The following is a 24,392-nucleotide window of genomic DNA, read 5'->3' as shown; positions in this document are numbered from 1 at the left end:
GAGAGACAGACAGAGAGAGAGAGAGACAGGCAGAGAGAGACAGAGAGAGAGAGACAGACAGAGAGAGAGAGACAGGCACAGACAGAGAGAGAGAGACAGACAGAGAGAGAGAGAGAGACAGACAGAGACAGAGAAGCAAGAGACAGAGAGAGACAGGGGGAGCAAGAGACAGATTGAGACAGGGAGAGAGAGGCAGACAAAGAGAGAGACAGAGAGAGAGAGACAGAGCAAGAGACAGAGAGAGAGAGTGAGCGCACACAGGAAGGGTAGACACTCGGTCTGATTATTTGTGTTTCAGCCCTCAGGCAGTAGCTGACAACAGAGGATTTACAATCAAGTATTAAAAATAATTGAATGTATGATCGTTACTTTATCCAATTACTTTTGGTTCTTTAAAAACATGGGAACAAATAGAAAGTGCTGTTAATCCCAACACTGATCACACTCATTTCTGGGTCAATTCCCTCCCATGAAATCTTTTATTCATTATTTATTTTCAACAGTTAGATACTGTGACATAATCATTAATGACATTATACAAACATTTATGTACCTGTCTTTATCTTTATCATTTGTGTTAGACGGACAAATCGTTTTCTTGTAGCATGGGCATTGCTTCCTCAAGCATCTTCAATCTCTGTTGTTAGGAATAAACTAAAAAATGATCCAGTTCAATATCTCCTATTCACTTACCTGAGCCCTTCTTGTCCATACAAATAGCTGTATTTTTATTCATATAGTTAATATCTAAGGCTATGAGTAATACCGGACAACTTTTACATGAATTATGGGCATTGTTTTTGATTCGTGTAAATCAAGAAGGTTTTGATGCAGACAGCACAAATAATTTTAAAAATGCCACTGAGATTTGCACAGATTTAAAGTACGTCTTTAGCTCGCCGAGCCTAGCAGTGAATGGTCGGCAGTTAAAAAAAAGTAGAGAGAGAAAATAACTAACGTTTACATGTTACGGATTCTCAATTTTCATTTACATTCACGGCATTTAGCAGACACCCTTACGTTCGACTTACATTCAATTTCATTTTATACAGCTGAGCAATTGAGGGTTAAGGGCCTTGCTCAGGGGCCCAGCAGTGGCACCTTGTTTGACCTGGAATTTGAACTCACAACCTTCCTTAAGCACTAGGCTACCACATCCCCATGTTGGGTGCATGGCATTCCCAGCTTTTCATTATACGTTAGGATATTTATTCATGTATTGTATAGCAGGCTTAACAAATCGCTGAACGTGCATAGACCATTCTTTTCAAAGGGTTCGTATTTAAGAGGTTTATTAAATACAAATAAGAATTTGAAAGTGCATGAAACATTATTAACAATTATTTTGAGACATGTATATGTTACATATTTTTATTCCCCCTTCTTTAGTTATTTATTTGTGGGCATGAAAGCATATAACACCAGCACGACAAATAAAGGCATTCTTTCAACAGCAGCTTAAAGTCCGTAGTCAATCCAAAAACAATTATAAAACAACTTAAAACCCACTTTGCTTTCTACTCACATTGCTCCTGAAGCTGTATAAACTACTCAAGTGACTTTAATAGAGAAATAAGCTCATTAAGTCTTGTCATGACAGTGTTTTTAACTACTCGGTGAGTCAGATTGTTCAGAAAGTCTCTTATAAATATTAATTCTCCTTCACTGTGTGTTTAAGTGGACCTCTCCTTTGTCAGGGTAGTGCTGAGCTATCTCCTCCACCTCGATCACTTCCATCACAAGCTCACGGATTTCCTTGATGCAATCTAAAGGTCTGGCAGCTTCATTTTTGGGATCTGCAGAATTGTCAGTTACATTGGAACTAACATCTGACACATTTGGCATATCTGCTGTGGTGTCCATTGTCAGTTCATCTTCCTCAATGCTATCCCCTTCCTCCTCTGTGGTCCAAGATGAATCATCAGAAAACTCTGTCACTTTGCTCACTATGACCTCATCTGACCTAATGCTGGCTGCACTCTCTGTTTCACTCTCTGCAGAGATACATTTGACACTTTCACTTTGCAACACTTGGTCCATGGGCCTTGTGTCTCCCTCTGGTGGACTAGCCTGGACCGGTGGACTAGCTTGAACCACTGGAGGACCAGCCTGGTCTGGTGGACAAATCTGAGCTGGAGGACTAACCTGGGCAAGTGGACTAGCCTGGGCTGGTGTAGGGGTAGGCTTGACTGGTGGACTGGACTGGTATAGTTGGCTAGCTTGGACTGGTGAATGACTAGCCTGTACTGGAGAAGGACTAGACCCGTCTGGAGGAGGACTAGTCCTAATTTGAGGACTAGCCTGGACTAGTGGACAAGTCTGAACTGGTGGAGGACAAGACTGGACTGGAGGAGGACTAGCCTGGACTGGAGGAGGACTAGCCTGGACTGGTGGAGGACTAGCCTGGACTGGAGGAGGACTAGCCTGGACTGGTGTACAAGACTGGACTGGTGGAGGACTAGCCTGAACTGGTGGAGGACTAACCTGGATTGGTGTAGAACTAGCCTGGTTTAATGTAGGACTAGCCTGGACTGGCAGAGGACAAGCCTGAACTGGTGGACAAGACTGGAATGGAGGAGGACTAGCCTGGTTTAGTGTAGGACTATCCTGGACTGGAGGACAAGACTGGACTGTTGGAGGACTAGCCTGGACTGGAGGAGATGGACTAGCCTTGACTAGTGGAGAAGGACTAGCCTGGACTGGTGTAGGACTAACCTGGACTGGTGGACAAGACAGGACTGTTGGAGGACTAGCCTGGACTGTTGGAGAAGAACTAGCCTGGACTAGTGAAGCCTGGGCTAGTGGAGAAGGACTAGCCTGGACTAATGGAGAAGGACTAGCCTGGACTAATGGAGAAGGACTAGCCTGGACTAGTGAAGGACTAGCCTGGACTAATGGAGAAGGACTAGCCTGGACTAATGGAGAAGGACTAGCCTGGACTAATGGAGAAGGACTAGCCTGGACTAATGGAGAAGGACTAGCCTGGACTAGTGAAGGACTAGCCTGGACTAGTATAGGACTAGCCTGGATTGGTTTAGGACTAGCCTGGATTGGTGTAGGACTAGCCTGGCTCGGAGCACTAGCCCCAACTGGAGGATTATCCTGGACTGGTGGACTAGACTGGAGCAGTGGAAGACCTGCAGGTGTCAGTGCAGGTTCTATGCTTGAGTAGCTAGCTGGATCTAGCAATGTTTCTGGGTTTATGGCCACTACATTAGGAGCCCCTGTGAACATTTTCTCCTCCAAATTTTGAGTGGCAACCAGCATGTCCTCCACAACTACCGTGTGCTCTATAAGAGTGTCAGGTGTGACTCGTATCTCAGTTTCAGCAGTAACAGGTACATCTAGCATTCTGTAATCCTCCACTTTGTGATCTTTTTCAGCTTTCACAGATGTTTCTACCTTAATAGGTTCAGATTGTGCTTGTGCTTGAATCTCTACCTGCTGGGCCAAGATTACCTCCTGCTCTACTGTCTTCTCAGACATGCCTAGGTCTTCACCAGCAGGTACCTTAATAAGTTCTGTCTGCTCAAGTGCCTCAATGATGACCTCCTGCTCCACTGTCTTCTCAGACATGCCTGGGTCTTCACCAGCAGGTACCTTAATAAGCTCTGGTTGTGTATGAGCCTGAACCTCTTCCTGCTCAGCAACACCTGGATCTTCACCAGTGCACGGGCTTTCCAGTAGGCCATGACTCAACAAAGGGGAGGATGGCAGAGAACTGAGCTCTGTTGTGGGTGAGCTGTTGTAGTCTGGACTGTCAGGCATAGAGAAGTACCTGCTGGAAACACTAAAACGGTACCTGGACTCCATAAATAAGTTGTACTTTTTCATGCTTGCAGCTTCCTTCACCACTGTAAATAAACAGGAACAAGACAAAGTAAGAATCAGACACCTAAACCGAATAGAACAACATTCCTTTTTTGTTACTTACCATTTCCAATGTCCTGCTCTAGTGTCTGCTGCAATATGTCCTCATAGACATTTTCCACGTTGATGAAATTGACATAATCATCAAATATGTACTGTTCAAAGTTCGGCAGTTCCTAAATAGAATATTCAGAAAAGGAAATATCTGTTTTCCCATATTTCTGTTGATGATTACAAAGAAGTTTTATTATAATATAATGTTTTAATAATGTTTTCGTAATATAATAAAAACTCATTTATAAACAATAAACATATAATAAACACTCATATTTATAAACAATAAACACATAATAAACACTCATATTTATAAACAATAAACACATAATAAACAAACTCATATTTATAAACAATAAACACATAATAAACACTCATATTTATAAACAATAAACACTCATTTATAAACAATAAACACATAATAAACACTCATATTTATAGCCGTACCTCTTTGAACGTAGGAGCTAGAAAAGCTTTGACACTGGGTAGAGTGATGCTGAGCAGAGCTTCTTGGAAAATCTTCTTTCTCCGTGTGCTGCTGTCGTAGTCGTATTGCTGGTGGGTACACAGTTGTATCACAATAAGTGTTTACTGATATGAGCCACATGCTACAGTGCACTGAATGTGTATGTGATAATGTTCTTGTAGTTAAGGGGTTATGGTTAGGCTTGGTTGTGGGCAAAGCAGCGTTCAGCTCCTGTATTCCTCACGACAGTGAAAAATAAAACACAAATACAGTAATATGTAATAGTGTAATAGCGAGTGTGTGTGTGTGTGTGTGTGTGTGTGTGTGTGTGTGTGTGTGTATGTACCTTCAGCACCCTCTGTTTGGCTTTTGTCATGGCATCTAATAGGTTGGTGTCGTCTTCCAAAGACTTGTTCAGAAGTAGTTCAAAAGTGTAGGACACACTGTCCACCAGCTGCACCATCAGGACAAGTGACATTTAAACACAGTAAAATAACATTTATTAAAAGAACTGGAGCTGTACAGTCTCAGCACATTCCTAGACATTCCTTGCTTTTGTAATCGCAGAGCTAAGGGCTTAGAATGAACGTTAAAACGAACGTTTATTTCAGAGTAAGAGTGTATGATATTTATACCTGTTGTATATCAATTTGTGTGCTGTGCTCCAGTCCTCTGCAGTTTGGGTAGCTGAACTCATGGATCTGATCCCTCAGGCCACTTACTTTCTCATAACAGCTCTTTAAGTCTGGTTTACTCATCTCCACCAAAGCCTAAGACAAGAACATGTATTAAAACCAATTCTATTTATCACAGACTGGCTGGAGTATATGGATTGAGCATAAAATACACTCATGATTTGTCAAGATTTTCTATCTATTTTGATCCAGGCCAATTCCAACCTGTCAGGCAGCTCTCTTCTATCATGAGACATACTAGCACATACTGTATGTCCTCGAGACATAAAAAGGCAACTTTTCGACTAGCTGCTTATGTCCCTCCCTTCCTAAGTACTCATTTGTACTTCTGTCCATGGATGGCTCTGGTACATGGATGTGTTTATTAAGCGAGAGTTTAAAGAGTTTATTGAACGAGAGTTGGGGCAAGTCGTGGCCTAATGGTTAGAGAGTCGGACTCGTAATCCTAAGGTTGTGGGTTCGAGTCTCGGGCCGGCCACGACTGAGGTGCCCTTGAGCAAGGCACAGAACCCCCAACTGCTCTCCGGGCGCCGCAGCATAAATGGCTACACACTGCTCCGGGTGTGTGTTCATGGTGTGTGTGTGTTCACTGCTGTGTGTGTGCACTCTGGATGGGTCAAATGCAGAGAACGAATTCTGAGTATGGGTCACAGTACTTAGCCGTATGTCACGTCACTGTCACTTTCACTTTAAAGTGTCTGCAAAAATGTAAATGTGATCTCCGGATGATAGGATGAGTGTGTTTCTGTTAAATAAAAACCAGTTGAAATACAGACATCCGATATGTTTTTTACTATTTAAACTTCACCTCACCTGTTGCAGCTCTTCTCTGGTCAAGCCCGCCTGATAATTCTTGCACAGGTATTCCATCATGCTCTCGCTGACCTGGCGTGCTTCCTCAAAGCCCAAGCTGATGGGCCCCATCATCTCCTCCAGAACGACCGGCAGGCGAGGCTCAATGTTCTCTTTGCAGTATTCGGTAGCCAGCTCGGCTACTGTGGCTGTTAAAGAATGGAAGTGAATAAGACTAAGTTCTTACAGAACTTGTTAATATATTACTAGAGAATTATACTCAATGTTTGTCAGTGGCTTATATCTGTTTATCATTCGGTATGGTTGTGATATTAAGACAGAAGATCTAAAAAGTTGAATATATATTTAAAGCTTAAGAATGAAAATAAAAGGGATAAACAACACATTATATAAACTTCAGGGCAACTCCTCTCATCAGTGAAAGCAGTTCTGCACTGGATTGCCTCCTGAGCATATTGTGCTATGTAGCGTTAATGCTCAGCTAGAGAATGACATGCCATACAGACATGTTATACAGATACCTGGCAACCCATGTTACCTAGTTGGGGAATGTGGTAGCCTAGTTTTTAAAGTGTTGGCTACCAATTGGAAGGTTGTGAGCTTGAACCCAGGTCCACCAAGCTGCCACTGTTGGGCCCCTAAACAGGGCCCTTAACCCTCAATTCCTCAGCTGTATAAAAATGAGATAATGTAAGTCGCTAAGGGAGTCTGCCGATGAAACCACTGAGAGGTGGCGGGAATTAAATTGTTTATCTCATTACATTGTCACCTATAAAGTGGTGGGATATATTTGACAGCAAGTGAACAGTTAGATCTCACAGCTGTTCTGTTGTGAGAGCAAGAATACGCAAGAAAAATGGGTAAGAATCTGAGCAACTTTGACAAGGACCATGGGTCAGGGGTCAAGCCCAAGGCTCACTAATGCATACGGGGAGCAAAAGATACAGTAGCTGCCTGGACTGAGCTTGCCGGTTCAGAGTTGTTAGGATCTGTCAGGTTCAGAGCTGTTAGGCTCACAATATTAAGCAGATGCCTTTAAATGTTATGGCTGATGTGTATGTGCAAGCCACTGTGAATATTGTCTCCTGCTGCACTTTACCATCTATAATCATCCTCCCATAAAGAAGAGAAACAAGATTCATGATTCTCTCTTCTGATGACTTCTATAAAAGATTGTTTTTTAGTTGCCCAAATGTACGCTATTCTGACGTACTGGTATTAATACATGCATTCTAGCCACAAGTGAGTGTCCCCTATACCATAATACATATATTGTACCTTCTCTTTCTTATTTGAAGTAATGCATAATCACCTATCTATATGTGCAAAAGGTATACATCAACACCTCGGCACTCAAACACCATAACGTATTACAGTTGTTCAACACTCACCATGTTGTGAGTATGATGTTAATAACAGCTGCATATTGAGATAGTAGACGCCCCGTACAGCCACATAATTATACACATACAGGTCATAAGTAGGGTTCGTTCATCATGAGGTGATACCTCTGAGCTTGTTCTCCAGAAAGGCTCGGGAACTCATGATCTGATCCATATCTGAGCGCATGAGTGCACTCTGCTGCTTGGTTGTCTCTCGGCACTCATCGTTCAGAGCAGCCATCCCCTCCATCAGAGTATCCTGTACCAGGTTGTACGCTGCCTCAATTGTCTGTGGGTCAAAGAAGAGGTGATGATTCATTACAAGCATCGGTCTGTGGCGTGTGCACACTAGCTTGAAGACAAACCCAGGGGACATTTCAGTCCTAGCTTTAACCCCCTAAACCTGCTTCTGCTTCCAAAGAATTCCCAGATTTAGATCATTCAATCAGTCAATTTCTGTTATCATCCCATCATCTTATATAGTATAACAATATTGTACACCCAGGACTCTGATATTATCTAACACTATCTTGAGTAGAGTCTGCAGTAAATGTAGGAAACAATGTTAATGATTATGTCTTTGTCCCAGTTGGTTATGTCTTTGTCCCATGTCTGTATAGCTCAAAATTTAATATATATTAAAATGTTTTGTCTAATACATCAAAAACCGAAAGGAAAATGTCTTCAGAATATTATTATGTTGGCTTTGTAGAATAAAGAAAAATGAAGTTTGTTGCTGTTACTTTTCTAAGGGATCAGAGTTTCGGTACTTCTGGTACCGGGTCTCAAAGTGGCCTTTCCCCCCCCCATAAACTCCCATTATAAACTTTGGAGGTTTATAACTCGGCAAGCTTTCGAACTATCTACACCAAACTCGGCCAGCTCCTTTAGGGTGAGACTCAGAACAAAGTTTTACATTGGTGTACCGACTGGCCTTTCGGTTGTCCCGCAGCCCCGCCCCCCAAAAAACGTTTTACAACATTGACATGTAGTACATCAAAACGCTCAGCCCAATGTGGGCAACTTCCTCAAGAGTATTCAGATGACGTCACATGCTCTCATCTCCAATTGCGTCCAAATGTTTTGGCACCCTAGCTTTCTGTCCTCTTGCCTCCAAAGGTAACACTGATCCTTATGTCCACTCGCCTCCAAAAAACACCGGCCTTCGCGAATACTTGCTTTGTCAAAGCCAACATCGAAGTTTGTCGTGACAAACTTTACAAATCTAGTTATACACTAAAGTCTCTGTCATAATGATTTCTCAAGCAATGCTGAGAAAGAAAAGATAAAAGAGAAATCAGTTGTATGGGTTTTTCTTAAATGTTGCTACTCACAGCAAACCACATTCTCTTCTTGTCCATCTTCTTGGCCTTCAGACGAGTAAGCATGTCTTTCTCTAAAAACGGCATCAGCTCCTCCATGGTTAGATTAGTCAGCATCTACAGTGTGATGATACAACTTTATTTAGGGACAGAATCTTTACTGTTGAATAGGTTTGAGAGCTAAATGGATATATTCACTAGTCAGAATGGTCCAAGATTATTTTCAGACAAATCGTTGGGCTAAATTTTTTCTCTTTTCCTCTACAATTTGTCACCATTAGACGTTGGCTGCTATAGAACAAGCAGCTGAAACTATGCAATGACACTCCCTATTTTCCAACATTACTCACTGAAATAAAGCGTATTTGGTGATGTGTACTCGTTTATACCGGTTTGGTGATGTGGGCTTTTTCTGGGTGTGCATGTATAAGGAAACCATAGGGCAAAATTACTCATGGCATGAAAGGGTGTTTCCTAAGTTGTAGTATGTAATGCTAAATAAAAGCTAGCTGTACTACACAGGCTGATACAAAGCAATAGAAATGGCTCCTATGTACCTGCACATCGTTGCCTAAGAGCATATCCCATTCTTCATAGTAGCCCTTGTCCTGCCTGTAGAGCTGGATGGCTTTGACAAAGGCCTGCACCTCATACGTTTTCTTCTTCAAGAAGTCTGGAAGGAGGGGAGATGATTGAGAAGGACACTCAAAAGTGAGGTACCATCCATGTATAGGATCCAGTGGTGTTACCTTGATTCTGGTGGCGAATGCAGTCAGATAACATAGAGATAAACGTGGCTTGTTTGGCCTCCTGAAGGAAGCAGAAGTAGTAGTCTCTCTGGTATGGCAGTCGGAGGTACACTGGAAACTGCCCCGGCATACCCACCACTGGGGGCGCAAATTCCTCTTTCACATCTTCAACACAAAACACACCATTCAGACCTCAATCAGAATCTGCCAGGCTTTATAATCTAGTCTACAGTTATCTCACTGCATGCCAAACGTGACCAAATATACAGTGTTTATAGTGAAACAAGTCTTACTCAAACTACTGAGCAGGAACTCGGGGGAAAATATTAATATATGTAGCTTTTGTGCCAATTCTAAATCCTAAACAATGTCATAGCAGTTCATCACGTCTGATGCTACATTCACACATACAGTTATTCAAAGCGACATAGTGACACTGAGCGTTAGGCCAGACATAGGTGTGTCCAGAGATGTAACAAAGTGCAGGATACGGAGTGACTACAGAATGACTATTATGATGCAGGTAAACACTGCTTTGTGTATTTTATACACAAACTACGGTGCCCGAGAAGTGCAAAACACATTAACAAATCCGAAAACACAACAACAACTTATTCACAAACTATACCTACCGTTTCCGGGTTGTCTGAATTGTCGTGTTTTCGGATTTGTTAATGTGTTTTCGGATTTGTTAATTCAATTCAATTCAAGTTTAATTGTGTAGCGCTTTTTACAATAGACATTGTCTCAAAGCAGCTTTACAGAACATAAACATAGAGCAGAAAGTAAACATAAAGAGAAATATAGAGAATTAATATAATAAAAATTCAAGATATATATAGTTCAGTGTGTATGTATGTACTGTATGTATGTACTATATGTACTGTATGTATATGTATTTATCCCCTATGAGCAAGTCTGAGGTGACTCAGGCAGCAGTGGCAAGAAAAAACTCCCTTAAATTGGTAAGGAAGAAACCTTGAGAGGAACCGGACTCAAAGGGGAACCTCATACTCATATGGGTGACACTAGAGGGTGTGATTATAAATATACAGTCAGATAAATGTTGGGTTGGTGTAAAGGTCACACACAGGTTAATGTGTTTTCGGATTTGTTCATTTGTTCTCGGATTTGTTAATGTGATTTTCACTTCTCGGCCACCGTAACAAACACCAGAATCTCTCTCCAGAATGTTTCATTTCAGCAGAAAACTGATTTGTAGTCAAACGAAATGCGAGTCGCTCCACATACTGATGATCTATATTACTACGGCAACCAGTAGTAGGAACATCTAATCAAGATTTTCAGAGATAAAAATCACCGTGTGTGTAACGCAGCTTTACTCTGAAGCACTTATTAAATAGTCAGATAAGAAAGAGTTCACCTGTATAGCTTCTTGTGTGCATGCATAACCTTTCATAATGTCCCAAAGTGACATATGAGGCAGGATTTTCTATATAATTTCACCATCATATGGCCATATTGATTCGGCACATCTTGGTTTTTATTATTAATTGGTTCTGGGTTCTTGGTCTGGATTAACAATGAAACTGTTAGGAGGTCCTGGCAAGTGCGTGCATGTGTATGAAGGCATTCAGGTAATGCTACACAAGTAATGAATACTGCCCTCTGGTGATTAAGAGGGTCTCAAACCCATGTCAGTGCACTTGGAATAATAAAAATAATATAGAGGACAAAAACACAGCCCTGGTCTTGCTTACTGTCAGTATCTGGAAAGCATCTGTCTACCACTTCCATGTATTTCTCTTCTGTGGTCAGAATAGTGCCTCCTGTAGCTGACAGCTTGTACAGTGGTGGTATGCCTTTGATAAGCGTCTGCAGAAGAGAAAGATTAGCACTTTATTGCTCATCTACAGTCACATGGACATTACAATTCCCTCATTGTTCTGTCTAAGTGATGAAAAGCTTGCCTCATTGCTCTCATGGCACTCCAGAGAGTAATTGGCACGAACCACCACAAACCTCTCCTTCCATTTCCTGTTATCACAAAAGTACAACACAGGCTCCTGGTAGACCACCTCTGCTTCCTGTGGGGGATCCTGGGTAATAAAACAAACACACAAATGAACGAATATTCGGCAAGAAGTCAATTGTTCTCGGTTTGTCATTCAAACCAAAGTAAGGCTAGTCTCCATGATACGTTTGTGTGAGATCCGATACGTCTTTACATCTAAGAAGTCCTCACCCGCTGTTTAAGGAGTTGAGTATGCTCTTGTTTCCGCTGCACCAACTCATCATGGACATGGGAGAGAAAGGCCAAAGAGTACTGCTTCTTGTAGATCGATGCAAAATTCCTCAGCTCCGTCTGCGCCCAACCTGAAATACACGCAATACACACGAGTAAACCAGACAGCATGCGCGAACCAGACGGTCGCCTAATTATACGTCTTCACACTTGCCGGTGATGTAAGCATGTCCACTAAACAAACAGAGCAGTCTATGATCCAAATGAGATTTCAGTGTTTTTAAAACGCTTGCCTGATCAGAATTTTATATTCTATAACTTTATATTTACATGCTGCACGGTTCACGTAAATGACTCCATTATACAATACTAACACCATGACACTTATGGGGACACATGGATCACAGGGAGAGAAAACTGATACAACTGTAGATTGTGGTGATGTACAGTACATAGAAGCGGTAAGGTGTTAACACGAGAACGAGTGAATGAATAAAAGCTTATTGCTCTGGTTGAATGTGTGATGTGTAATTCTGCACTCTGTCAACATGTTTCGGTGATTGGCAATTAGTTACAAGGTTCTTGGCAGGTTCACCATCATAAGAGAAAGAAGTTTTAGGTCCAGAGGTGGCACAACGGTTAAGGCTCTGGGTTACTGATCAGAAAGTTGTAGTGTTCAATCCTCAGGAGGCTTCTTCTTCATTTAGATGCTAAGCAAACATAGCAAACAATGTTTCTCTGGAAAACCCACAGGAACCACATTGCCAGGCACATTCTCCCAGAGAAGCCATGTGTCCAAGTGTGTATTAACAGCCAGAGATGTGAGATACGCTTCACTGAGTATCTGTTAATCAGAGGTTTGATCAATCATACAGACAAGTAACAGGTAAAATGACTTAAAGCAACTGTTAAAGCTTAGTGGTTGCCATCTTGAGCTCTTTTTAGGTCATACTGATGCATTTTTCATGGGTTTGAGGATGGACCTCTAGTTCCTCTTGCTCAATAAAACGCTATGGACACCACAATCTTGTTTCCCAGCGAACATCACACACACTTTTAAAGCCGTACCCTATATTGACATAGTTTGTATGCTGTACACTTTCCACACACCACAGGTGTTCGATCCTTTCCAGAAAGAGCCGGTGTGGGTGCAACATTTCATTCCAGCCAAGCAGAAACCACACCTGAGTCTATTGAAAGTGAAGATCAACTGATTAAACGGCAGGAATCAGGTGTGGCTTCTTGCTTAATTTAAATGAAAACCTCTACCCACTAAACTGCACAGCTCTACTCTTCCACACCGCTCCACTCTACCCCCAAACCGCTCCACTCTACTCTTCCACACCGCTCCACTCTACCCCCTAAACCGCTCCACTCTACCCCCTAAACAGCTCCACTCTACTCTTCCACACCGCTCCACTCTACCCCCTAAACCGTTCCACTCTACCCCCTAAACCGCTCCACTCTACTCTTCCACACCGCTCCACTCTACCCCCTAAACCGCTCCACTCTACTCTTCCACACCGCTCCACTCTACCCCCTAAACCGCTCCAATCTACCCCCTAAACCGCTCCACTCTACCCACAAAAGCGCTCCACTCTACCCCCTAAACCCGCTCCACTCTACCCCCTAAACCGTTCAAATCTACCCCCAAAACCGCTCCACTCTACACCCCAACACCGCTCCACTCTACCCCTAAACCGCTCCACTCTACCCCCTAAACCCCTCCACTCTACCCCCTAAACCCCTCCACTCTACCCCCAAAACCCCTCCACTCTGCCCACAAAAGCGCTCCACTCTACCCACAAAAGCGCTCCACTCTACCCACAAAACCGCTCCACTCTACCCACAAAACCGCTCCACTCTACCCACAAAACCGCTCCACTCTACCCCCTAAACCGCTCCAATCTACCCCCTAAACCGCTCCAATCTACTCTTCCACACCCCTCCACTCTACCCCCTAAACCGCTCCCCTCTACTCTTCCACACCCCTCCACTCTACCCCCTAAACCGCTCCCCTCTACTCTTCCACACCCCTCCACTCTACCCCCTAAACCGTTCCACTCTACCCCCTAAACCGCTCCACTCTACCCCCTAAACCGCTCCACTCTACCCAATAAACCGTTCCACTCTACCCAATAAACCGTTCCACTCTACCCCCTAAACCGCTCCAATCTACCCCCCAAACACCACAATCTACCCCTAAACCGCTCAACTCTACCCCTAAACCGCTCCACTCTACCCCTAAACCGCTCCACTCTACCCCTAAACCGCTCCACTCTACCCCCTAAACCGCTCTATTACAGATATTGAAAAATCACACAATAAATATAACACAATAAATATCACATGCAGCATAGATATTTTTTTAAAAAAAGAAATATGCCTGAATGCTGATTTTTGGGATGGTTTATATTGGAGTTTAGATGGTTGTGGGTGTGTCAGAGTTTTGTTGAGATGTCTGGCATTCTTAAACTATGAAATCAGACTCTGATGTCAAGGCTGCATAAGGCAATCACGCCTGACCTGCAGGGCCAGTTCTGTGCTCACATACCTTATACGCATGTTTCACCTGTCTTACAAAATCTCCTCACATACACACACAATTGTACATATATACACACACACAATATACACACACACACACACACACACACACACACACACACACACACACACACACATATATATATATATAAAAAAATTTTAATTTGTCAAAAAGAAATGGATTAAAAAAAATATGTGTGTATGTGTGTGGAAATTAGCTTATTATGCCATGCTGCATACACTATTCTGACATTAGAGGCAACAAGTCACTAAGACATTATTCTGACATTAGAGGCAACAAGTCACTAAGACATTATTCTGACATTAGAGGCAACAAGTCACTAAGACATTATTCTGACATTAGAGGCAACAAGTCACTAAGACATTATTCTGACATTAGAGGCAACAAGTCACTAAGACATTATTCTGACATTAGAGGCAACAAGTCACTAAGACATTATTCTGACATTAGAGGCAACAAGTCACTAAGACATTATTCTGACTCATCATCTTTTTCTCCTATACCTCTTTCCAGACTCACAAGCTACAACAGAATCACAGAATGATTCCATATCATGTTACTCTTCTCCATCACCACCATCACAACACCAACTGAGAGAAGCATTTGGAGTTCATCGATGGTGTTAATCATTCAATACACTTCCCGGGCTTTGTAGAATCCGTGTAAAGATGCACTGAAGCTCTTCTGACAGCTCCCAGTGCCTCAACACCTTACTAAGTCACTTCATGCTGGTTTTCTGCTGTGTGTTACTGGTACACCTCGGTCTAGTTTACTGCCATTCAAATTAGATTAGGTCTTTTCTATTCTCAGGCATGTTTAGTCTAATAACATGACATTTATAGTCTGTAGAAAATATTATTACAGCTACAATTTGTTTAAATTTGTATTTTGGTTGAAAACTACAGCATTCTGCTCACATATTGACATTTTACCCACTGTTTACATCAAGAAATCTCTGTGCTAATTGTGGAGGTTAAATGATGGATAAAAATGAAAGTTTGGACTTTACCTTTAATGAAGTTGTGTTTATTTTCATCCAGAAGACTGGACGATATTCCCATAGTGGCGTTGTTAGTGTTAGTTTTGACCTCTGACCTGCACTCAGGTTGTGTCACTTGAAGTTGCGTTTCTTTTCTAAGTCAAGTTTCAAAACGCACTGCTGCCTCACAACACAGCGGCTCTGTCTCAAATGGCGCACTGGATAAGCAGGTGATCTTGTAGGTAGTTCCCTTTAATCGGATTAGATTTAAACCAGGGCTACACCTGGCGGGCGGGGCTACACCTGGCGGGCGTGGCTACACCTGGCGGGCGGGGCTACACCTGGTCCGGGGGGGGGGCGCTACACCTGGTGGGCGGGGCTACACATGGTCGGGGGAGGGGGGTGGCTACACATGGTCGCAGGGGCTACACCTGGTCGCGGGGGCTACACCTGGTCGCGGGATGGGGGGGTCACGTGCTACCTCACCTTGAGTGTTATTTATTAATTAATTTATTTGTGTATTTATTCTTTGCTTGCTTTTTTTGTTGTGTTGTATTTTTTAAATATATATTTTTAATATATTTTAATAAAATTTTATTATTTTATTATAATATTTTATTATTATATTTAAATATATTATTTTTTTTACGTATATTTGGTCTATAATGTATGTCTATGGTATTTTTCTAATAATAAAAAATAACAGAGTATTTTTGTTTATATTCCAAAATGTCATTAAAGAAAAAAGAAAAGCACAACAAATAACTAGGTTTCTGTCATAGAATCATTTTTTGTCTGTATAAAACTAAATAAATGAATATAATACTAAATAAATAACTGCTATCAAGAGAGACATAATATTGGAAACAAAATGTATTACAGGTTCACTAAATATTTATATTTTAAATGAATGAATAAATGAACAAATTCTGCCAGAAGTGTGACTGAATAGATCACACTTGTGAGGAATAAAAGTCTCTGGCCCTGAGGAAATGACTGATTGAAATATAATAAGCTCTGCAGCAGCACCCGAGGGGTCAGTTAACCACAAATAGTATGATTTTAAACAAAACTGTATATTAAATAAATCAGCAAAAAGCTAGGGTCGCATGGAAGCTAATGAAGTGTTCTTTAAAAATGTTATAATGATTCCCAGTACAAAGCACAGAGCTCCATGAGGACACGGTGTGTTAATGTTGGAGTAGAAGAACTCGAGTGTCCTGCACAGAGCCCTGAGTCTGACTCAACCCCACTGAACACCTTTGTGATGAACTGGAACACCGACTGAACCCCAGACCTCCTCACTCTTATACCATCAGTGTCTGATCTCACTAATGCTCTTGTAGCTGAATGATCACTAATCCCCCCCCACACACACACACTCCTGTATCTAGTGTTAAGACTTCACATAAGTGTTGAGCTCATTATAAGAGTAAAGAGGAATAAATCAAGAATGGGATATTCAACTAATACAGATGAACTTGACGGTCAGGGGTGCACATACTTTTGCTCATATTGTATAAATGATAAAGTCTACATACTTCAAGTAATCATATTTAAAGTAGAGTAAAACATATTATTCCTCCTACCAGGTGTAACTCTGGAGTTTAAATACGGTCTGCTGTAAGTGAGTATAGAGGTTTTTGCTGAACATTATGAATATAATATTATACAAATTTTGTAATACAATACAAAATACTTCAGGACCTTTTTTATGGACCTGGGCAAGTCTTGAGATGGCAAATCAAAGATATAATCTACTTTACAAGATAGAAATAACCTTCACTTACTCTACTTAATATTAATAAATAGCCATGACTAAAATAATAAACTGAACATTGTTTAAGCATGTTTTTTTTTCATCTTCTAAGGCATGAGATTTATTTAAAAATATATATGTCATCATGAGTCAGTACTGTATATTATATATGTATATACATATATATATATGTTAAAAAAAAGAAAAAAAAAAGAGAACATACAGTACATAAAAAAGCACCACACTGGAGCAGTAGAAGCGATTAAGGCCCTGGGTTACCACCAAGCTGCCCCTGTTCAGTCCTTGAGCAAGTAGCTTAACCCTCTCTTCTCCAAGGAGCTGTATCACGTCTATCTTCTCCTGTGCTCGGGCTCCAGGTTGAGATATGAAGAGAAAAGTATTTCACTTTTGTAATGTACATGTGACAAATAAAGATTATTTCTTAATGTACATTTATGTATAGAAATGTATAAAAACACACCCATGCTTCCTGTTTTACTTGAGGGACTTCTCAGTGCCATTTGTATAATAATAATAATAATAATAATAATAATAATAATAATAATAATCTGAAACCAAAAGGGTGACAGGTTTTGATTTTATGGAATCTGCTAATCTAGTTTGGTGACATTTCTCTCTCAATACCAATACAAACGATCCTTAGCACCTTATTTTATGTGTATTTCTTGTGTAAAAGCACGAGGTATGTTCTCTGTGGCACGAAAGCCTGTTAAGCAGGAGAATCTGGGTCACATGTCTTTGTTCAGGTTACCTGAGGTGGTTTTAAATCACATTATCATAAACTGTGCTTCTATAAATAATCAGAGTACAATCTCAATGATAAAAAAGCTGACAAAAAAATCAGCCAGAGCAGAGTCAGACCAGAGACGCTGAGGTTTAGACACAAACACTAGTCTCATTCATTCATTCATTCATTCATTCAACAACAGAGACAAAAAGGCAAGAAGCGAACGCTGATCGGATTCGTTTGATTTAATATTGCACCACAGAAATAACAGGCATCTTGTATAAAACAGCAGTAAGACACGATCCACAGGCACAAAAAAAACCCCCCCGAAAATTTAAAAGAAAAAAAAATATGAATGAAATTTGAAAACATAAAACTGTCATAAAATAACTTGAAACAAAAATTTCACACATACAAAAAGTTTTCATTTAGAAGAGCAAAATAACAATAAACAGTGCACAGTCGTGAGCTGCCGTGCAGCAGGTCATGAGACGGATAAAAGGCATCACTACTTATTATTTACAAAGCAATAAATAAACTCAAGACATTAGCTAGTGTCAAATATTCTCCCAAGCACACACTTGGGGAAGTGTCTCAAACGCTAAAAAAGTGTTTAAAGGTGGGGTGCACGATGTTTGAGAAACGCTTCCGAAAACCGAGTCGGGCCGACAAACAAAACAAACGTGTAGCCAATGAGCAGAAAGGGGCGTGTCTTGTCAATATGCGGTGGAGAGAGCTTTCAGTGCGCATGTGTGACATTAGCAGAAAGCGATTGATACACTGACATGGCGGGTAAAAATGAAAAAAGGCTTATGATAAGGCCAGAAGCAGGATTGTGTTAATATAGGATCAGCTTTCCAGTTGCCTGGGTTACGTATGTATGTGTGGGCGGAGCTATCAAAACAGGGGTGACACCCATTTGGGTTAGGGGCGTGTTTGTTTTGGTGATTTCAAATGTCAACATTGGCTGTCAAACATTGTGCACCGCACCTTTAAGTGTGTGTGAGATTCAGTGATGGATGAATTGTAGTTTCAGTGTGCAAATAAACTGTACTTGACCTCTGCCATGCATGAATCCAAGAGTTAACACCTTCCTATAGCTGCAAAGAACCGGACCTTAAAAAACAAGCAAGGTGTTTAATACATCATGCAAATTAAAAAAAATCTGGGTACATGTAGTATATAAAAGTGTACATCACTTATAATAAACACACTGGAGATCGACTACATCTGTACTATATATTGCGAATGTCTAGAAATCGTTTCAAACCACATCGTGAAAGCAGCAAGTTACGCGAGTCCGAGTGAATATAAATGACGCTATGAGTGTCGACTCAGCTTTGAGAGGACGTGAATAAATACGACGATGACGATTTGTAGTCGTTCTAATCTACCGTGATGTGGAGTAGCTGTAGAAGTGCTGCTCGTCTGGACGGAAGCCGTAGGCTGTAGCAGGCCGCATGGCTCCTCCTGGCCCCTGAACGTATCTTTCCGAGACGGCGCTGAAAGAACAACATGAGAAAAGGTCGAGTCGGACAGGCTAGCTATATACAAACAAACTGACACAAAATTCAAACCACTTCTGGTTCATTTGTGGATAGTTTTGTGGTTCGAATGATGTGTGTGATTATGGCTGCTTTATGTTTCTGTCCTTGCCATACACAGCTGAGTGTACTAAGTACTAAGTGTGAAAACACATAAAAACTGCTTCACCACTAGATGGCACTGCAGGACTGCTAAAAAAAAAAAAGAACAGGCAGGCACTCGGGTCTGTCCTTGTTCCTCATAGAGCCAGGAACCGAGTCTGTGGCAAACAGAGTCGAGCAAACGTCAGAAAAAAAGAAGGGAGAATAAATCAGACTGTAAAAACCTTTACCTTACCCCAAACACTTACAGAAATAAAAAGAAAAAACACCATAAATATCACAGCCGCATAAGAGTGCCATCCATTACCGCAGTCTAAATATCCTAATAATGATGGGAACTGTGACATCTAGTTTTCTTCCATGAGCAAAAGGTTACTAGGAAATCAATCTCAAATCGTATAGATGCCAATTTAATTGCCCAGCAAATGTGTGCGTCCTGTCTGTGAGGTGCCTCTGAGTGAACGCCACTTTCACCTCTGCGTCCTCTGATTCCACCCCCCCGTCTCAGCCCGAGCACTAGCTCACTAGCTCGCCGTGCTGTTCTCTTAAAATACGAGCTGTTTGCTTTGCCCCTACCAGCTCCCATAATGCCGTGTTGTTTTTAGCACAAATCACTTCCATGAGAGCGCTTACATGAGTCAGATGCTTTTCTTTTTAGCGACCACCTCCTGGCTTTTTTTTTTATTTTGTCAGGGAGAACCGTAGCTATACGGGGAAGAGTTCGATCGGTGAGAACGGCAGGGTTCAGTGCTTAACGTGAGATCTAATGAGATGATCATGGAGGTAAATAAACTTTCCCTCGGCGGTGACCTTGGAATCGGCCGCCTTCTTTCTTCGGGCTCGTTTCCAGGCATCTCGAGTTTCACGAGGATGTCTGGACACAGTCGATGTTCACTACGGAACGGTGTGATTTACGGCGCTCGACTACTGTAAAACTCACCCTGGCATATGCGTGTAGTAAACTACCTGGCGAGAAGATTTTACTTCTGTTACGTTCGATCCTATGTTTTGACTCGAGGTAAATGCATCACCTTCTAGGGAATAGTGCGGATGAATTTGGATTACTGGTCTCACTAGATCCTTGTGATGCTGTCGGAAAAAAAAATCGACGTTGAATCGTGCCAGCGTTCATGTTTTATCCCAATCGTGTAAGAGGTTGTCTTCTTCCGAGATTGATTACGTAGGGCGTGTTCGAACGGGGTGGGTATCTCGTCTGCTGAGACGTACATGATCTCGGTGAGAGGTTCGAGCGAGGAGACTCGACCCGGAGACGTTAGAAACGGACAGACATGATGGATGGATCTGCTAAAGGTGGACCCATGAGCATCATGGTTCAATCATCAGGTATCTTACATAATTGCAAACAAAGTGAAAAATGTATCTTGAGTGAGATGACTTGTGCAAACTACGCCTCTGGGAAGATCGTGTGCACGTCAGGCATTATCCGTTTCATCACTCAGCTCCTTCCCCGTGGACAGACAGCAGGAGTGGAATCTGGAGTGGGATGTAGGCAGACAAAAGGCTCCAGTGTTTCCATTCAGGGCCGAGACGTGTGAGGCTGTTAAACACGCACATGGAAACCTCTTAACACGAGCCTTTCCCTGTTACTATCTGCGTCGCCGCTTTGATCTCCGACCTGTCACTACTCAGCCTGTCCTGACTTTATTGTTCCTTTAAATCAGTGCGCTATCCTCATCTCGGCTCACTTTTTTTTCTTTTCTTAAAATCGCTCTCGATCGGGTGACTGTAAAGTCTCTCTCCCATGCTGCGCGGGTCTGGCCTTTCGGTTTATAGCCCTCACAAGAATTCAAAGGAACCGTGATAGCCGGCCTGCTGGAATTCACATATTGACTAGACGGCATTAAAACCCGGTTCCGAGCCTGCAGGACACTCGGGTCGGGTTTACTTCTGTGTGAAAGAGAGTCCTGGTGTAAACCAGAACTACTTACAGATTTCGTTAACCTCTGAATTACCCGCTTGGGTCTATTTCAGTTGTGTTGATCGGCTGTAACCCGGCAGCCAGATGAAGCGAGTGAAGGACTTGTGCGAATAACGGCGAGCGTATCAAAGCCATTCCCGGTCCGTCTGGATGTGTGCTCCCTGCAGGCTGGGTTTCATTATTGTGTTAACCTAGATCTCTCAGACCACTCGGACCAAATGGAAACCAAACTCTCGGGCTGTCTAATTCCCTGTGCTCTCTCAGTGTGTTTTACAGCGATCGCTTACAAAGAGTGGTGAAAAAAAACACTCTTCTTCCTCTGTACTTGCTGTTTCCATTTTAACAGTCCCTTTCCTCCTTTTCAATTCAAGCCCCCATCCATGTGTGTCTCTCTCATACACACACACACACACACACACACACACACACACACGTAATGCTTGTCTTAAACTCCTGATCCAGTTAAGAGCTTGTTCTGTACACCACGGCCAACGACAACAGATAAATAGTGAGCGGCTCGACACGTCTCAAAAGCGTCAGCCGATAGAAAGAACTTTCTTCATCGAATTCATCCCTCAGGTCTGTTGGATCGCAGTTTCTTGGGAGCCAAAAGCTCTGATTAGAATGCGATCACGCCGAGAAGGCTTTAAATCCATAAATCAAATCCTCAGCTTGGGCTCTGCAAAGCCGTCATGCCGGCAGGAAGCGGAGCATGGGGGCCGATCTGGGGGGGTGTTAGGAGAGTGAGTTGTATGGGTTTTTTTTTTTTCTTCCTCGACACTACACCTATTACCGTTGGAAGCAGTGGTGATGGTGATGGTGGTGATGATGAACTGACACGGCGCGTTTGAGACGTGCTCTGCTAAAAACAACAGAACATGGAGTCTTATAACTAAGTAAACGTACATGTCCCCGAATCAGCTAAAGCCGGTCTGATACAAGTACAATGCTCTCTATCGGCGATTTTAAAAAGTGGTGCATGTACAGTACCTGCCCGGGAAACCGTGTGACGTGACGTAATCTCCATTTTGAAATTCTGTAAAGAAGTCTGGACTGATGGCGGCATCTGCAGAGATTAATCCATCTACAAGGAAACACATCAGGTAAACTTTTAGCACTACCGCGTCCGGTCTCCGTTATGGACGTAGACGTGAATCGAGCGGCGTTTAGATCTAACTCAAAAAAGATTAGCCTTCCTACGTTTGGTTTAATGCAGTCGTGCAGCAATTCGGTTATAGTACTAATGGATTTTTATACGGATGGAAACCGGCTTTGTGACCTGCACTGTAGAAAAGGTCGGGTCGCTCCAGGATGTCTGCTCCCTGTAAAAAGGGCTCTCCTTCATCGCCGTACAAGTAGGGTTCCACTTCGTCCATTTGCCGATTCTCTACCATCTCCAGCCACTGAGAGTTGTGCCAACGGAACTTCTCGCTTTGGATCTTCCTCCCCCACTCTTCATCGTACTCCTGCGCGGAGAAGGAGAAAGACCTTGATTTGATTCTACAAATCCTGCCGACGTGGATAATGACAAATGAACCCGAAGGTGACGGATGCTACTGACGTCGAGCCAGGATAGAACTATGAATGCTACTTTTAGTATCCGGACCTGCGTTAGCATGCAGAGAGCCAAGCGGTTAACATGGCAAATGTTTGTGTAGGAGCTCTGAACATGGCCAAATTCCACCGAGCCCAGCTGATTAATCACCGCAGCCCAAAGCAGAGGCCGGGGGATATGAACGGCCATGTGAGGCTCCGAGCTTAAAAAGAGCTATTATCACAAAACAGGCCAACCTGACACTTTTTGTCGGTGCAGAAATAAATCAAACATGAAACGACCGTCTGACTTACGACGGGGAAGAGGGCTGACGGCTCGGGGTAGTCATTTTATTTTGTTTTGTGACTCGCTTTGTAAAACATTTACACGTATCCTGAAAGATATGATCGGGAAAATGTAAAACGATTAAGGAATAAATTGGTTAAGGTGACGCAAAACGAGCCAGCGAAGTGAGGGAGCAAGGTTGAGATGTTAGTGACAACAACAACAACAACAAGCTCTGCATGGAACAAGAAGGCAGATAAGGTCTTACACACACACTTCGAACCAGACGTTTAATTTGCCAACAAAAACCTACAAAAATGAACAAGAGGCAGGGGTGAAGAAGTGTGTGTGGCATTTATAGCAGACCTGTGTTCTGTCCTCGATACCTATCTGAGACTAACCAGACACCTCGAGCCTGTTTGATGTGGCTCCTAGCTTTAATAGCTCTGCCTGATCACTTGTATAGAACACTTCCCCTGGCCTCCAAACGAAACCTGGGATAATGGAGACCTAATTACATTAATCTCAGGCCTGGAAACAATCACTCGGCAACCGACGTCGGCGGCAACTAAGCCGACGCTGCCACGACCAACAATGTTAAACTAACAGCATTATTCCGGGGGATCTAAACAGGTCAAAGCTAGGATAGGAAAGGAAATCAAGTAACGCTAAAACAACAAACAAACAAACGAACACCTACGGCTATGATGTCCAGCGTGTTGTCACACACTTTGCAGATTTCGGCGTTCTTGTCGTGCATCAGGTCGATGAGGTAGGCTGGAGCTTCTGAAAAGTCGAGAGTTAAGGCAAAGCGTGAGACGAAGCGGGATAACACGAGCTAGAAGAAAACGGGGAAAAGGATACGCGTCTCCTTTATAATGACGTCTCGAGTGGCCTGGTGGAACACCATCTGGTAGAAGACGTAGACGATCTGACAAACGAATTCATCGTCCTCTTGTCGGGCTGCGAAGGAAAAAAAGATCCGAGATGAGAAATCTTTAAAAAAAAAAAAAAAAAAAAAAAGAGTCGAGATGTTCCGAGACTTGACGTTAGCCTACCGTTGAGCAGCTCTATAAGAGCAGGGATGATGCCTGATTTAGCTAACATGGCGGCGCAGGAGTCGTCCATAGAGACCGTGCCGATCATGATCACCACCTCCAGCACAAGGTCATCTTCTGCAGAACCTAGACGTCACGGATAAGGTCAGAGATGCTAAATAAATATGGAAACCGAGAGATCCTCGAGACATCTCGATGCTCACCGGGTTTGAGGTGCTCTTTCAGGAAGGGTACCAGGTTGTACTCTTTAAGCACCAGCTCCCAGTCCAGATCAGGGATGGTGAAGTTCGCCAGCGTGCCCAAACACTCGATCATGAA

The 24,392-nt window shown here is 42.5% G+C and overlaps 2 protein-coding genes across 5 annotated transcripts in view; both read right to left on the bottom strand.

Annotated features, from left to right (window-relative positions):
• Window positions 1-1,357: 1,357 nt before the first annotated feature.
• On the bottom strand, window positions 1,358-15,360 carry niban1a (niban apoptosis regulator 1a). Of its 2 annotated transcripts, none has more exons than XM_047801996.1 (15): window positions 15,136-15,360; window positions 11,558-11,688; window positions 11,283-11,411; window positions 11,073-11,187; window positions 9,352-9,516; window positions 9,160-9,275; window positions 8,615-8,719; window positions 7,407-7,569; window positions 5,899-6,086; window positions 5,026-5,160; window positions 4,737-4,844; window positions 4,372-4,479; window positions 3,935-4,046; window positions 2,935-3,854; window positions 1,358-2,817 (listed from the first exon to the last, which is right to left on the bottom strand). In XM_047801996.1, the coding sequence occupies exons 1-15, from the start codon at window positions 15,185-15,187 to the stop codon at window positions 1,663-1,665; spliced, it is 3,702 nt and encodes a 1,233-aa protein (XP_047657952.1). In that variant the 5' UTR covers window positions 15,188-15,360; the 3' UTR covers window positions 1,358-1,662. The 2 variants fall into 2 exon arrangements, with proteins under 2 accessions (XP_047657952.1, XP_047657953.1); XM_047801997.1 differs by having other exon boundaries at window positions 1,358-2,886; window positions 3,004-3,854.
• Window positions 15,361-17,842: 2,482 nt separating this feature from the next.
• Window positions 17,843-24,392, bottom strand: part of kifap3a (kinesin-associated protein 3a) — a 26,747-nt gene continuing 20,197 nt past the window's right edge. For 2 of the 3 annotated variants that reach the window (XM_027163393.2, XM_047801774.1), the window contains 8 exons: window positions 24,278-24,392; window positions 24,075-24,200; window positions 23,881-23,979; window positions 23,717-23,802; window positions 22,477-22,663; window positions 22,188-22,281; window positions 19,007-19,114; window positions 17,843-18,728 (listed from right to left, as the gene is read on the bottom strand). The exon at window positions 24,278-24,392 is cut by the window's right edge and continues 51 nt beyond it. In XM_027163393.2, the coding sequence (XP_027019194.2) occupies window positions 18,707-18,728; window positions 19,007-19,114; window positions 22,188-22,281; window positions 22,477-22,663; window positions 23,717-23,802; window positions 23,881-23,979; window positions 24,075-24,200; window positions 24,278-24,392 (837 nt within the window). In that variant the 3' untranslated portion in view covers window positions 17,843-18,706. The remainder of the gene's footprint in view (window positions 18,729-19,006; window positions 19,115-22,187; window positions 22,282-22,476; window positions 22,664-23,716; window positions 23,803-23,880; window positions 23,980-24,074; window positions 24,201-24,277) is intronic. The other variant, XM_027163394.2, reaches the window with a different exon arrangement.

The sequence above is a fragment of the Tachysurus fulvidraco genome, chromosome 16 (genome assembly GCF_022655615.1).
Source record: "Tachysurus fulvidraco isolate hzauxx_2018 chromosome 16, HZAU_PFXX_2.0, whole genome shotgun sequence".
Lineage (NCBI taxonomy): Eukaryota > Metazoa > Chordata > Actinopteri > Siluriformes > Bagridae > Tachysurus > Tachysurus fulvidraco.
Note: the sequence above shows the minus strand (reverse complement) of the source record. Positions and strands in the feature narration are given on the sequence as shown.

Excerpts from the sequence above, each read along its gene's own strand:
- niban1a (XM_047801996.1), bottom strand. The coding sequence starts at position 15,187 with ATGGGAATATCGTCCAGTCTTCTGGATGAAAATAAACACAACTTCATT. Across the intron at positions 9,276-9,351 it reads CATTCGCCACCAGAATCAAG|ACTTCTTGAAGAAGAAAACG; the intron begins GTAACACCACTG and ends CCCTCCTTCCAG. Across the intron at positions 4,480-4,736 it reads CCAAACAGAGGGTGCTGAAG|CAATACGACTACGACAGCAG; the intron begins GTACATACACAC and ends TGTACCCACCAG.